Source organism: Dermacentor albipictus, chromosome 5, assembly GCF_038994185.2.
Source record: "Dermacentor albipictus isolate Rhodes 1998 colony chromosome 5, USDA_Dalb.pri_finalv2, whole genome shotgun sequence".
Classification (NCBI taxonomy): Eukaryota; Metazoa; Arthropoda; class Arachnida; order Ixodida; family Ixodidae; genus Dermacentor; species Dermacentor albipictus.
The window spans coordinates 28,166,254-28,181,744 of NC_091825.1; the positions used below are offsets into that span (position 1 = coordinate 28,166,254).

Consider the following 15,491-nt stretch of genomic DNA (forward strand, 5'->3'; position numbering starts at 1 on the left):
CACGTTTGTTTATCGCTGTGCCACGTCACATTTTCACGAGCAACCACTGATAGCGCATGGTTTCGGGTACATTCTCCGCTGACAGAGTGTGGTCGCGATCACACGTACCTTTCAATAATACGGTTGTAGTTGTCACTCCAGACCTGCAGGCAGTCCCCTTGTCCAGGCGGAATGTGGCCAATGATGTGAACCTGTAAGCACGCCAAGGAGGCTGACCGCTAAGTAGTCTACGCAGCTGTACACCACTCTGCATGCGTATTTAATCATCACTTCTGTGGGTTTTATATAGCTCTAGCGTAACCACGACCAATTTGACACCGTGTAATCACCGCCCAATTATATGCCCTCGATTCTCGACACGGATTTTCCGTAAGTTGACGGCTAATAAGTACGCTACTGCAACTGGAAGACAGGGACAACGACGACACTGCAACACATATTTTGTGGAGCGCAATTTAAGAGCCATTCTACCAGCCGATTTTTCTTTTTTGCTAGTTGGCCACCACATGCATGTGGCCACTTCAGTCATGAAACCCTCCTCTTTCATTGCGCTTTATGAATTTGTAGCCTGAAAGAGAGGGAGCTTGCACATCCAATGGTTTGCTGAGGGATTAGCACTAAATGCCCACTGCAGCAACATATATATAATGATATAACGATATAAAATAGAGATAACGTGGACATGAAGCAGCCTCCATGAAAAAAGAATGTTTCGTGTACAAGATAAAGCATGCCAAAGTAGTCGTTTATTTTACCAAGTTTTAAAAAGAAACGTTCCCATTACAGCTCGCTAAAGGTGATGTATGACAAAGAAAATTCAAGACAAACATGGCTCCTTGGCATGGCTTCCGAGATTGGGTGGTACCAGCGGCACGCTGGCAATATCGGAGGTGACTTGCTGGGATTTGTTTCACATCTGGTAACAACAAGGTGCACCTGTTGACATCGGTTTGGGTACAATATGGATGCTGTTATTAGAAAAATTTGATAATTACCAGCCCTTCAACTTTACTAGAATTGAATAGACGGTATGCGTACTAACCATTTATAACTATTTATCCAGGCAAACATTCCACCACGTTAAGAAGACCTTCGAAAATTTTGAAATATTCTGCATGTGTCCTAAGAACAAATTCGACAAACACCCGAAGAGGCCCCTAGACAGCGAGCTGAACGCGGAGCAATAGTACAAGTGCCTTCAAGCAAGGCTCGGTCCTACATTGCAGGTATTAACACCGGGGAAAGGAGGAAAAACCAAATTAAGCAGATTCCTTTCCGCGTGGCTGATTTCGGCGCAAGCACGAAATCTCAGAAAAAGCTCTGATGGTAGAGCCTTTGTTGGCCGATTCACTTCTTACAAGCGTAAATGAAGTAGTAAACGTGTTGGGAAGTGTGTCTTGAAGAGGGCGTATATGTATATGTCTTGAAGAGGTCGTACATATGTCTAATGCGTGACCCGTAACCTGTGAAACCTTATCTTTGCTGTTCATATTTGATCAACGCTTCGCAGTCTGCGTTCCCAAGATTGTGCCTGGTCTGCAGTATGGCTGCGCTTGTCGTGATTGTGTCCTATCTAAAGCCCCCTGGGACACATTATCAAACTACATCTTCGCACCTAGCCTTCACGTCGTCTTGTCATTTCCGCAAGCTAATTATGGAGATCTAGGTGGTTGTTCTTTTACTGCTAGAGTAGTTCTGAGTAATAGAAGAAGAGGTAAAGAGGGTTTCTAATGGGTTTTGCATGCTCATTGAAAGGTGCTATTGAGCAACAGGAGCGCAAGAAAATGACGCCGACGACACGAGCACAAGCGCGAACTTACCACTGCTTATTCTCCTCAAATAAATTTATTATAGAGAAACTGATAGCAGCATGTCAAGAAAAAGAACATGTGAAAGAATCTATAAAGCAAAGTTAAAAAGCAAACTTGCTTGCTTTTCTCAGCGTTTAGCTAGGCTAATCTGAGCCTTTTACAGTCTGTTGTTCCAGAGATCAACGTTACCTCATCCTGAGAGAGTGAAATCAACGACATCCTCCATTCAATACAGAAATTTCTGCAACTGCGGTTTACGTCAAAACACCGTGAATACACAAACGCGCCCCACTAGAATGCAAACATAGCTTCAAAGGCAACAGCGAAGTTCTATCATCATGAACTATCAATGAAGTCGAATTGTTTTGCATGAGTATTAGCTTAAGTATGGAGTGGCATTCTTCCAGCCGCTGCACGCGTAAACCAATCATCCTTGAATTCGATTAGCACCATTGACCATAGTTAGACACAAGCTTGTGATGCTTGCTAGTTTTTAGATTTTCCTCAATTGCGCTATGTATGTACCTGAGCATATAATATATATATATATATATATATATATATATATATATATATATATATATATATATATATATATATATATATATATACAGTAAAAGCTCGTTAATTCGAACAGCAAGGGGAAGCCGCTTCAGTTCGAATTAACGAAAGTTCGAACTAACGAAAGTGAAAGAGGGCAACAGGCAACAGTCAGCGATTTGGAAGTAGTAGGGCATGTCAGAAATTTGGCGTGTCAGAAAGTGATGGCGTGTGCCGCGGGCACACGCCACCTTCAAGTCGAAGCTCTGGGTCCGACTGTGCCACACCACCGATGTCCACCGAAACGAACGTTAGCCGAGGCTTAACACCATCACAATGAATCGCGACGGCCGATACGTCCTGAGCTGAAAACAGAGGTGCACAACCGATGAAGACTGCCGAGACAAAGACGCTGAACATGTGAAGGTGGCGAAGGCCCTGATTCGTTGGTTCTTGATTGCAAGCGCAGCTGCGACGTACTTGATTCGCTGTGTTTTGGCGCTTGCCGTGCCATCTCCGCACAACATTAGCAGCTGTACAAGATTTGCAAAGCCTCCGAGATTCACAACGGGCAAGAAGTCTTGGAGGTTACGTAGAACGGAGAGGCGGCAGCCGCCACTGCCTTCTGGCTGACCCCGCGTCGGTTCGATTTTTTTCCGATTTTGCCTTCTCTCGCCGTTCTCTCCGTTTCGGAGGCAATACAGCCTTGTGTGTAGGCAGTAGGCGCTTTTCTCTGGCCGTGTGCCAGGTGAGCGTAGTTCGAATTATCCGTGAGGGAACCTTCTCGCGTTCGAATTAACGGACTTTTTATACATAGGCTTCTGTGGAGCTTGGCCGGACCAAATCGTACAGTTCGAATTATCCATAAATTCGAATTATTGAAGTTCGAATTAACGAGCTTTCACTGTATATATATATATATATATATATATATTCGTGCGCATAGAAAACATCAGTTGTGAGTTGAGCGCTTGTGTTGCTTGCGACATTATTCGTGCGTCGTGATTTCTGCGCTCAAGGTTTTTCAGAAAATTCAATACGAACTGGTCCACCTCTCCATCCTATTACAAATCCTGATGGTGTGGATCACGCTGTGCGTTTAGACATCTTGCATGCTTTCCGTGAAATCCATGAAAGTAGGTGGACGGATGGCCCGATCATGTACTGAAATTATGTACAAGAGCAAGGCGGAAAAGGCCGGCGCCAAGTGTTTCGCTGTCAGTGCGCGGTGCACCAGTCCAAGCAGTTGAAGGATGCTTGCCATTGGAGCGAATGAAGAGACAGAGCCGAGGCGTTCGCATCTGCTGACTGAAACGCATAAGGTACGAGTAGCGGCTGCTTCGAAGCGTATGCGAGCACTTCAGAATCTTCTTCGAACGTTGTACAGATGCTCGAAAAACAAAAACGACGATACCTTGTCAGGCAGCAAAGCGCAGAAATGGCCACTACGCCAACAATTTCAAAGGCAGAATGGATCAAAACAACGGCAAAAACAAAATGTAAACATCTATATAGAATGACGTTAATTGAACAAGAACGCAAATTCCTAGAGAAGCAGGGAGCTTGACCAGACAGCCGTTTATGGCTAACCTGTTCTGTGGAAGGGGAAAATGGGACTGAAAAACTGGCAACGTGAGAAGTATTTCACAATTTGCACGTACACAGAAGCACACATTACAGCGTTCAAGATTTGCACAAGAGTTCCGAAACAACTGGCGATTAAAGAAGTTTGGAAAACATTGCATGGTGTTCAGCGGGCTAAGCTTCTATACGCTATCTTAAGTAGATCGAGTACAGAAGATAACCATCATTTCGCGGCGGTGTTTTTTTATCTTTTTCGATGGCTGGACGTAAAAATTCAACTTCCGAATGGGCCTCATATACTCCAGACTAATCACCAAACAGCATACTATATGAATGCTTCAGAGAAGCTAAAAAACTGAATATAAGAATTTTCGCTATCTGTTAGGATTAACCGGCGAGGTTGTGTAGTGGCTAGAGCATGGCGGTGCTAAGCACGAGGTCACAGGATCAAATCCTGTTCATGACGGCTGCATTTTAACGAGGGCGAAATTCAAAAACGGCCGTATGGCGTGCAGTGGGTCATCATCATCATCATCAGCCTAGTTACGCCCACTGCAGGGCAAAGGCCTCTCCCATACTTCTCCAACTACCCCGGTCATGTACTAATTGTGGCCATGTTGTCCCTGCAAACGTCTTAATGTCATGCGCCCACCTAACTTTCTGCCGCCCCCTGCTACACTTCCCTTCCCTTGGAATCCAGTCCGTAACCCTTAATGACCAAAGGTTATCTTCCCTCCTCATTACATGTCCGGCCCATGCCCATTTCTTTTTCTTGATTTCAACTAAGATGTCATTTACCCGCGTTTGTTGCCTCACCCAATCTGCTCTTTTCTTATCCCTTAACGTTACACCGATTCTTCTTCTTTCCATATCTCGTTGCGTCGTCCTCAATTTCAGCAGAACCCTTTTCGTCAGCCTCCAGGTCTCTGCCCCATATGTGAGTACTGGTAACACACAGCTGTTATACACTTTCCTTTTGAGGGATAGTGGCAACCTGCTGTTCATGATTTGAGAATGCCTGCCAAACGCACCCCAGCCCATTCTTATTCTTCTGGTTATTTCAGTCTCATGATCCGGATCCGTGGTCACTACCTGCCCTAAGTAGATGTATTCCCTTACCACTTCCAGTGCCTCGCTACCTATCGTAAACTGCTGTTCTCTTCCGAGACTGTTAAACATTACTTTAGTTTTCTGCAGAAAAATTTTCAGACCCACCCTTCTGCTTTGCCTCTCCAGGTCAGTGAGCATGCATTGCAATTGGTCTCCTGAGTTACTAAGCCAGGCAATATCATCAGCGAATCGCAAGTTGCTAAGGTATTCTCCATCAACTTTTATCCCCCATTCTTCCCACTCCAGGTCTCTGAATACCTCCTGTAAACATGAGGTGAATAGCATTGGAGCGATCGTATCACCCTGTCTCACGCCTTTCTTTATTGGGATTTTGTTGCTTTCTTTGTGGAGGACTACGGTGGCTGTCGAGCCGCTATAGATATCTTCCAGTATTTTTACATATGGCTCATCTACACCCTAATTCCGTAATGCCTCCATGACTGCTGAGGTTTCGACTTGTGCAGTGGGTACACGTGGTCAACCCTATTTGGCGTAACTCATAAGCACATCATGGTTTCACAAAGCAAAATTTCTGAAGTTTTTTTTTGTGTGTTAGGACTCACTATTTACTGAGAACTTACACTGCTATTCGTACGAAGGTGCACACAAAAGCCGGAAGCACGCAAGCATTCGTCAATGATACATTGAGTAGATATCTTCTTCCACTTATTTTCGGCCCATTTCATCACTTGCAATTTTGATCTTTTAACCATGCGCGTTTATTACATTGCCATATTATCCTATAAACCTAACATAGACAGTCGTGCCAGGTATATATCGCCGACACTGGTTGAGAGATCTTAACATAACACTTTAGCAAATGTGGTAGACTAAAGCAAACTGTCAAGCAGATAAGATTTTCTCTGTGCCCTGAGCTTAACGTACGGAAGGACAAAAGCTATATAATCTGCGCTTGCAGGATATTTACTCGTCAAATCATTCGTCAAAGCGTGACATTTCTTGTGCGAAAACAGGTTCTGTGCCCATGGAGCAACATTGTCTGTGCATCTCGTGCAGCGAAGGTGCTTTCAACTTCCCAAGTTTGTTGCGTTTTGGGGTCTGTTTTGAGTATGTTTCGTGCTTCTTACATTATGTCGTTCCTCATTATACCAGTCTACAGTAGCATGCTAGGCATGCCTTTAGGTAATCCTTTGCAGGATTCAATAATGACCAGCTCTCTCTCTCTTCTATATTGCTCACTGCACCCATCAAACATGTCGATAGTCCAGACTGTAGCAGTAACTTTCACTGGTGACTTCGCGTTTACCTTACCAGTTTAATCAACACTCCACCATCAACAATGCTTACCTCTTTTCGCTACGGCATTCTTCCGAGGCGCCGTAAAATCTTTGCGATGGGCTTCAAACCGGCTTCGAATATGTGTCAATTAGCCCGTGCAAAATGAAAGCGCAAACAACTCTCTGTCATGGCTTAGTGGCTGTTATTTCGCTGCACTGCTGAGCATGTGGTTGCGGGTTCAATCCCATCCCCGATGGCTGCGTTTTGATGTGAGCGAAATATTAATCTAATCGCATACTCAAATCCATGTGCTTGCGAAGGACCTGTAGGGTCAGAATTATGCCGGATTGGCGCGATACGACGTACCTAGTAATCAGATTGGCGTTTTGTCACGTAAAGGCGTAGCATTGTCCTTAGAAACATAAACTGTCGATCGCACAGTTCTCACCTTTTGGCCCTTGATTTCGGACTCCTGGAGCTCCCTGACAAGGAAAGCAAGCTGCTCGGCGGGGTCTCTAGGGTCCAGCAGAAGCCACCTGCATTGCAAGACGCCACTTTCAACGCAAGCGCCAACGAACATCGAACACCGAGCTGCTTAGCAGTAATGCGCGAATGTGGTTTAAAATTCATTCAGGATGTGATACTCGAAATCCCATGCCACATAGCTCGCACCGCGGGAACAGTGGCCACCAAGCGGCATAATCACCATGCGGCGAGGCGGCGCTGAACTACATTACCATCTGGAAAGAGAGGCTAAGGTCACCTCAAGGTATACTCCGAACGCCCTGTAATCCCTCTGAGGAAAGACAAATATGTTTTCGGCACACGTGCGAGAAGCCTCCGAAGACAATTCACGACCTACACTCATGCTGCATAGTTGTAATTGGCGTAAACAAAATATTCACAATTATACGAGGCAGTAGGAAAAACAAACGCTTAACTCGCACTGTTTATTCGACGGCATGGGTCACTTAATATCTGGGGTTTATATGAAACGCGTCGAGAAAGGCTTTCTCTGAACTACAAGAGTTTGTAGATCATATTGACCCATGCCGGCGAACAAACAGGGTGAGTTTGACGCTTGTTCTTCATATCCTCCCAAGCGATTGTGTTTATTCTTCTGCGTTACAATTAGGCCTAACAATCTTTAAAGTGAAAATATTTCACTGTGCTATGAAGCCGGAGAAGCAACTTGGACTTGGTTCTTTCAATAGATAAAGCTCCTTCTGTGGAATTAGACTTTTGCATCCAATCTAACCATAGGAAGGTTGCAGACAATGCACACAATTCGCATGAGTCAGCTAAATGACATTCCGTAAAAACGAATGAAGAAAGCAAAATTAACGCAAAGAAAAGTATGCAACGAAATTACAACTTTACGGGAAAAGTGACCCATTTTTTATTTTATTCACTATATTCCTATGTATGTATGTATATATATATATATATATATATATATATGTGTGTGTGTGTGTGTGTGTGTGTGTGTGTGTGTGTGTGTGTGTGTGTGTGTGTGTGTGTGTGTGTGTGTGTGTGTGTGTGTGTGTGTGTGTGTGTGTGTTATTACGATATCATCGAGCGATGCTCAAGAGACGAGCCGCCGCGAGAACTGGGGAACGCGAGGTTGAGACGTGGAACACACGGAGTTCACACCCATGTTTTCAAATTCCTGTCGGATGATGGCCTGAATCATCGCAATGATGGTTGCTGGCGGATAGGGAGGCGTCGTGGAGAAAGCTGGCCAACAGGCGGCCTCGAGTTCGCGGCGAACAATGCGGGTGACGTCGTCACAGGTGGTGGTCTGACGTGGTCGACCCTAACATGTCGACGTAGCAGCAGTGTTGGGCAGCCTCGTGATGTGGTGTGTGATACGGTGGATCTTAGCTTATCCTCCATAAACTTGCATATTTATGGAAATAAATTCATTCATTCATTCATTCATTCAAAGCGACGGCATTCTTTGATGATGGCGTCGATAGTTGAGACGTTGCCGAAAACAAGCAAATTCAAAGCGTCGTCGGCGATGCCTTTTAGAACATGTGACACTTTATCTACTTCGGACATAGCATCGTCAGCTTTGCGGCATAGAGCCAAGACGTCGAGGATGTAGGAAACATACGGCTCCGTAAATGACTGAACACGAGACGCAAGAGCCTGTCTCGCGGCAGCCTTGCGCCCAATGGTGTCGCCGAACAGTTCACGTAGCTTCTCTTGGAAACTGTCCTAACTGGTTATCTCGTCGTCATGCGTTTGGTGCCACACGCGTGGGGTGCCGCCGAGATAAAAGATGACATTGGCGAGCATAATCGTTGGGTCCCACCTCTTATTAGCACTGGCGTGTTCATAGAGCTTGAAGCAGTCGTCAACATCCTGTCCCTCCAATATTGCCAGTGCTTTTTGCGTATTCTCTGTATCACAGCTGCTTCATTTCGCCGACGAGCAACGCCGTGACACCTACATCAGAGCACTCATTGACCATATTGAACACTCTCCAGCCGATGCTACTCTACGCCTCTTCGTCCTCCGCGATGGTACTCTGTACCGTCGTAACCTTCATCCGGACGGCTCTGAGTTCCTACTTGTAATAGCTAAAAATCTCCGCTGCGCCGTTCTAGAAGAGCTCCACGACACACTAACGGCAGGACATCTCAGCGTATCTCGAAACTATGACCGTGTACGTCGGCGTTTTTTCTGGCCGGGCCTTGCCCGTTCCGTACGACGTTATGTCACCCCTTGTGAACTTCGCCAACGACGCAAGAAGCCTTCCCAGCTCCCCGCTGGTTACCTGCAGCCGCTCGACATCCCTGCCGAGCCCTTCGATCGTGTAGGCTTAGACCTTCTCGGCCCATTTCCGGAATATACATCAGGAAACAAGTGGGTTGCAGTCGCGGCCGACTACGCGAGCCGCTACGCCGTAACCCGTGTTCTTCCGACCCGTTGCGCAACTCAGGTTGCGGATTTCCTCCTACACGATATAATTTTGAAGCATGGTGCTCCGCGTCAATTGCTAACAGACCGTGGCCGTACGTTTTTGGCCAAAGTTATCGACGACATCATGCGTGCCTCTCAATACGGCATAAATTTATCATCTCCTACCACCCCTAAACGAACGGCCTCACTGAGCGCTTGTACTGCACCCTTACAGACATGCTATCCAAATAGGTTTCCGACGACCACCGTGACTGGGACCTGGCTCTACGTTACATTACCTTTGCATACAACTCGAAACCGCCTCGAAACTGCTGGCTTTTCCCCGTTTTACCTCTTGTATGGCCGCGAACCAACGCTACCACTGGACACTGTGCTGCCGTCCGCCACAGCTTCAACTAGCGATTATGCTCGTGATGCAATCGCCCATGCTAACCATGCTGGCCGAATTGCGCGCGCTCGTCTACAAGTCTCTCAAGACAAGCAGAAGCAACGCTACGACCTCCATCCCCGTGATGTTCATTTTGTGCCCGGCAACCTCGTGTTGCTTTGGTCACCTTCGCGGAAAGTCGGCCTTTGTGAAAAACTGCTTTCTTGTTACACAGGCCGATATCGCGTGCTCCGCAAAGTGACCGATGTCACCTATGAAATAGTTCTAGCCACGCCCACTACGTCTTCCGCTGTGACAACCAGTGACATTGTCCACGTCGCCCGACTCAAGTCCTACAACTCTCCACGCACCTTGGCGCGAGCGAGTGTCGGCCTAGCTGCCTGGCTCCAGTGGAAATAGCCTGTAAATAGCCCATTCTGCCTGTGCCATTCCGCACGCTACAATATATATATATATATATATATATATATATATATATTGATCTGCTCGAGCTCTTCGAACACTATTCGAACAATACGAGAGGCAACGTGGTAACGTGACTGTTGCGCACCTATAACTAATAGGTTAGCTAGCCGTGAAGCATCTCAGCGCTGCCGGGATGAGCCACGCAGCCAGCAGCGTTTGACGGTGAACCGTATGTGTTTGTCGTCGCCCAATGAAAAAAAAAATACACGCATTTAGCATACATTGAAAGACCGCCTTTTTAGCTTGACGTTTGCTTTCTCTTACGGTGTGACCAGTGTGCGCCAAAGCTGGGCAAACAACCTCGCAATGCTCGACCTGAGCTCAAGTTTTAATCAGATTCGACTACCTCACTAGACCTCAACTTCATCCCATTATGTTGAGGGGCATTCAGGAGAACCCACCTCAACTTTCAAGACTTGCAACGACTTCAACTGGACCTCGTCTGGATCTCATTTGGGATCCTCAGAAATGACCCTGTTTTTTGGATTCGAGCTAGTGTTCGCAAGGTCACGTGTGTTTCCAGTGCATAAATGTTTGTAAGTTTGTCTAGATGCGTTTGATTCAAGCAGCCCACATATACGATCGATGCAGCAGCTTACAAAAGCATATTATCGTACTTGCACGACTGTAACACCAGTTTGTGTTATTTATTTACGGCGGAGTAATCGCTACCTTAAGCAGGACGATAGGCGCTGTTATGCAGGCGCGTCAGGCGAGCGACCTTCGAAGTCACGCGGTGCAGTATCCCACACTCTGTTAAAAATCTTTGCCTTGCTCGATTGTGTTACGGGCGTTTTGAAGCCTTGTTTGTTGAATAACGTTGTGTGTCCCGGAGGATGACGTCATTCTTGCCGGCAGTGATCGAGGCATGAGCACTGCTCTGTTCACGTTATTTTCCGACGGCATTTCGCAGCAACCTTGGATAATGCGCTGCGGCAATGCGCTTTTGAGTTCCCTTTGCTGTTTACTTGAGGAACCACTTGGCGTCATAATCGTAACTTGTTTGATTATGGCTGGGCAGCGTTACTAAACATGGATGCTAGATACGTAGAAAAATGGCAGAGCATGCGCTGCGCTCACAACTGGATTTTGAAATGTTAAGCAGAACTGCCCAGTCAAAATTATGAATCCGAAACTTAGCCTCCTTTCAGTCATTCTATATTATTTTTGTTGATGTTTCTGAGACCGGAATCCTTCCTTCGGGTTGTATTCGTTATCGCGTTATGTGCGTGCAACTACGGTACTTTATTAAAGTTCTTAAGCAGTATTATTTAGCTGCAAAATTGGATTGGATAAATTTTATTGTAGGTCCTGTAGGACGCGCGTCAGGCGCTGGGGAATATGTTTTTCAGGCGTCGTGAAATTGGGGTAACCTATATATACATGTGGACGTATTTCGTAATATGTAATAATTTACATGGAAATAATTATTAATTCCATAACCTCATTTGTTCAGGAGAGGTAGATGTGCAATTAGGCAGCGATAGAAAAGCTTGACTTGTGGAAGTTTGCAGAGGAACGCACCCAGTAAGAGTCATTCAGATCCGCTGACCTAGAACAATTGCCCGAGCTTTCCTTCACGGATGTATTTCGAAACGGCGTAGATATTCGGAGGAACTGTTCCACCAAAGTAGATATTCCGTACTTGGCACTTACACGCAAATTTATTATTACAATATGTGACCAGGGTTTTGCAACAAAATGTTTTTTGTTCTGATTTTAGTTTCATTCTACTGAAAAACATTCCATGCCGGTTCTGCTCCGGAACAAAAGCAAACAATAAAAATTACACGCAGCGTTTCATAACTGTTTCGTTCCTATGCAAAAATTTTCGAAGCAAGGCAATGATGAAAACGAAGTAGGGTATTTTTTAAATAAGTCAATTATGAGTTCTGAGATTATGCTCAGGGCCTTCAGTCAAGGCACTGGGCATAATCTCGGAAGCAGCACTTAACCGAGTGTACTCGCCGAAATGCGAGATCGCTGTTCCGACAAAATGAACTTAAACAATAACACTTTGGTAACAAAGCGCTCTACCTGTAGAAAACGAAACGCGCTCTTCAGCGCGCAAGTCCTGGGTTTTGCTGCGATGCCGACCTGCTCGTGCGCCGAGGCTCTGAGCGACAAGCTTAGGTTAGTGGAGCGCTCGACCGGCTATCGCTCGGATTGCCGACTTTCTTCTTGACCCGAAAACCGACGGAAAATATTTCGATTTCACTCCGAAACAAAATAATAAATAACGTTTCCCTTACGTTGGCGTTTGGAACAGAAACATCGTTTTTCTTCGTTTTGGTTTTCGTTCCGTTCCGACACACTGTACGCAAGAATTTTAACGCACTCAGGAGCTGCAATAAAATATTGTTTAAAATCCAATAAAATCAAACTGCACCTTTTTTTATGGCAGTGTAATTCGCTCTCGTTTTCAGAAATGGAAGGTATTTAGCTTGTTCTTTAAATTGGCAGTAAAATGACAAACTTACCAGTTCAGTGTGTTGCAGTAGTTCATGTTGAGAGAAATTATCTTCAACCCAGGAAATGGCGTAATGGCATAGAAGGCTCCTCTGTGAATAAAAATGAACACGAAGATCAGAATTAAGATAGAAACAGCTCCCGAATTTGTTTCAATGCACAAGTGAAGCCTACCAGAAATTTAGCTTCAAATTGTCCTTGTGTCATCATAGAACGGTCGTGCAGGTGTCCTAAATACACGTACATAATCCTAGTCGGGTTTTCAACATCGACCTCCAGACTCCAACAGGTTTGCGCTTGTTCAATAATAATGTATACATTGTTCCTTTTTCAAGATTTCCTTTGCCCCTCACGTGCCATGATTTAGCATATTATCAAGGTTGTGACATAAGCTCAAGTATAGACACAATAACACAGGAGTAACAGCTGCACTACAAAGCACGAAATACACAATAAGATGAAAATGCAATTAGCCTTCATCACAAGCGGTATAACTGCGTAGATACTTTCTTCAGACTTTATGTCTATACGCTTCGTGACAACCAATCTCTAATAACTCCTATAGTATACTCTTCGCAATTTCTGGGTGAACACCGCAATGTATGCACAATCGGCCCACAGATGAAAAATATTTAGAAAACTTCAATGGCTTCAGAAACGTAAATTTATGTGTACTTAAGGAAAAAGTTGGAAACTCGGTGAAATGCTGTGACGGTAATAAAATGTACTTACATTCCATGAATTTATTTGCCCGATAATATTGCTAGCGCGCCTCTTGATAAAGGTGCAAGAATTGTGGAAGCTGCTGTTTCTTCTATTGCCGCAAGCACGTAAGTGTCAAAGCTCCACAAGCGGAAACTCAGAGTAGGAGTCAGTGTCACTGAATGCGGCAGTACATGCACAAACGAGGTGTCGAACGCATTCACATTTAGGAGCCCGTCCCGCAGTTTTGCGAGGACCTTTCTGAACTGAGTTCGATTCCGTTCGCCACGAGCCGATGACAGTATTTCAAGGGCCGCGTGGAAAGTCAGAGGCTCTAGGAGTTGTTTAAAACAAAGGCCTCGCCTGTGCCCGCGTGTGTTACCGAGTGTCGCATTCCATACCTGACTTTATCAGATTGTTCAGGGGGCAATGTACAGTTGCCGCATGCGTCTAGCTTCGCTGTAGCACTCAAGAGCGCTTGAGAAAAAAAATGAAAAATTGCTCCAATATGGCTCTTGGCAAGATTTGCATCCTTGAGAGCCATACTAACATTTTACCCGTTCTCTTGTATCCTGCGCGCTGTGAAAACATAGCCGTCATGCCACGGCTTCCTCATTTTCTTGCGTGCCCGCTCAGAGGTGATGGGAGCAAAGCGCGTCATCTTTTCATTTCTTTCGAGATTACCCTCTATTGGCAGTTTTTCCTACGGTGATCCCAATCGGCACGCTGACTAATTGCACTGGCTAAATTAGAATTCTGCCCCGCTGCATTATTGTAGACGCACTTTGTGTTAAGCAGTCCTTTCACCGCCTTTTCCAATTGTTACCTGACAAAAACCGCAATCATGCGATATTTTAACGAGAGCGCCTTCTTTGACGACTTCACGCGGGTTCGCTGTGAAGTCCCTTCGTTTCGCGTCTCGAAAGTGTCGTAGCCAGTCGCAAATGGTATCAAAATGTAGGTCTCAATGAGACTGGAAGGGGCAATTTGTCACAGAGTAGGTAAAGTTAACGGTACGGGCGTAGTTATTTCCAATGAAGTCGAAAATACTGCTACGGAACAGCCACCACAGTGTGGCTGCACTGAAGAGGAAGAAGCCGTCCCCGCCGACCCCTCAGCGTCATCGTCGGCTGCAAGTGACATCGTTCACGTGGCAAGACTAAAGCCATACCACACACCTTTCACCGCGGATGTGTAGATTAAGCACCCGGACGGTGCTTCTACTGCCGGGGGTGATGCTACGAAACAGCCACCACAGTGTGGCTGCACTGAAGAGGAAGAAGACGACGTGGACCCGCTTGATATAGCGTCGCCATTGTGGCCTTCCGTTAGCTTCCTCTGAATAAATGTATATAGCATTGGGCTACAGCTACACGTAACAATACAACGCACTATCTGCAGAATCAGCGCACCTGGCTTCCTTGAGAAAAAAAAAAGAAAAGCTGTGTCAACAAAAATTGAGGCGAAAGAAGACGACGCCTAGACATGCATGCGCGCAAGAACGAATGAAAAAATCAACATAAATAAAATAGAGAGTCCTTAAAGAAGTTTAAGGTCTGCACAGTAGGACGATGAAAATCGTGCAAAAATTTGTAATTTTACTCAACTGAATTTTCTGTAACGTTCCTGCTTGAGTACGTACATACAGGGTGTCGCACATAAGTTTAGTGAGACATTAAAAATATGCAAATGCCACGCAGCTCGACCGAACCAAAGTAATGTTGTTTGCCGTGTTTTGGTGATACAGAGATTATTTTTTTTGCATTCCGCCTAAGTATATAATTACTTCTAATTGACTAATCAAATTCTCCAATATTATTATTAGATTCAACATATCGATGAGAAAATTGCACACCAACGCGAAAAACTCCCGATACAGCTTTTTGTCGCTCAATACGTGCTATATAAAAGTTTTTCTGAGCGTGCAAGAAAGCTCGCCACTACACACGAAATTGCATCTCGACTGGACGCTCGAGGGACAGCCTCCGCGGCACCATCGTGATGTCAAGAAGAAAACACTAGGCCGTGGGCACGTTAAAGAGACAGGCAACCGATTTTTGGAGGCCCAGTTTGTTCTTATGGCACAAGGAAAAGCTGACGCTCGGTATTGTTTGCAAATGGAACGATTACTTCCAAAACTTCATGGATATTTTGTGAGCAGGATTTTCCGATCTCAGCAGCATCAAAAAAAAAGGTCCCTCCTCCAGCAACGCTGTGAAGTGAGAGCGATGCCGATAGGCCTCCTCACAAAT

The 15,491-nt window shown here is 45.4% G+C and overlaps 1 protein-coding gene across 1 annotated transcript in view; it reads right to left on the bottom strand.

The window, feature by feature from the left end:
- Positions 1 to 15,491, bottom strand: part of LOC139059861 (sphingomyelin phosphodiesterase-like) — a 118,288-nt gene that overhangs the window by 64,729 nt on the left and 38,068 nt on the right. Inside the window, exons 8-10 of the mRNA XM_070538333.1 lie at positions 12,549 to 12,629; positions 6,733 to 6,820; positions 109 to 191 (exon numbers count right to left, since the gene is read on the bottom strand). Of these exons, the coding sequence (XP_070394434.1) occupies positions 109 to 191; positions 6,733 to 6,820; positions 12,549 to 12,629 (252 nt within the window). The remainder of the gene's footprint in view (positions 1 to 108; positions 192 to 6,732; positions 6,821 to 12,548; positions 12,630 to 15,491) is intronic.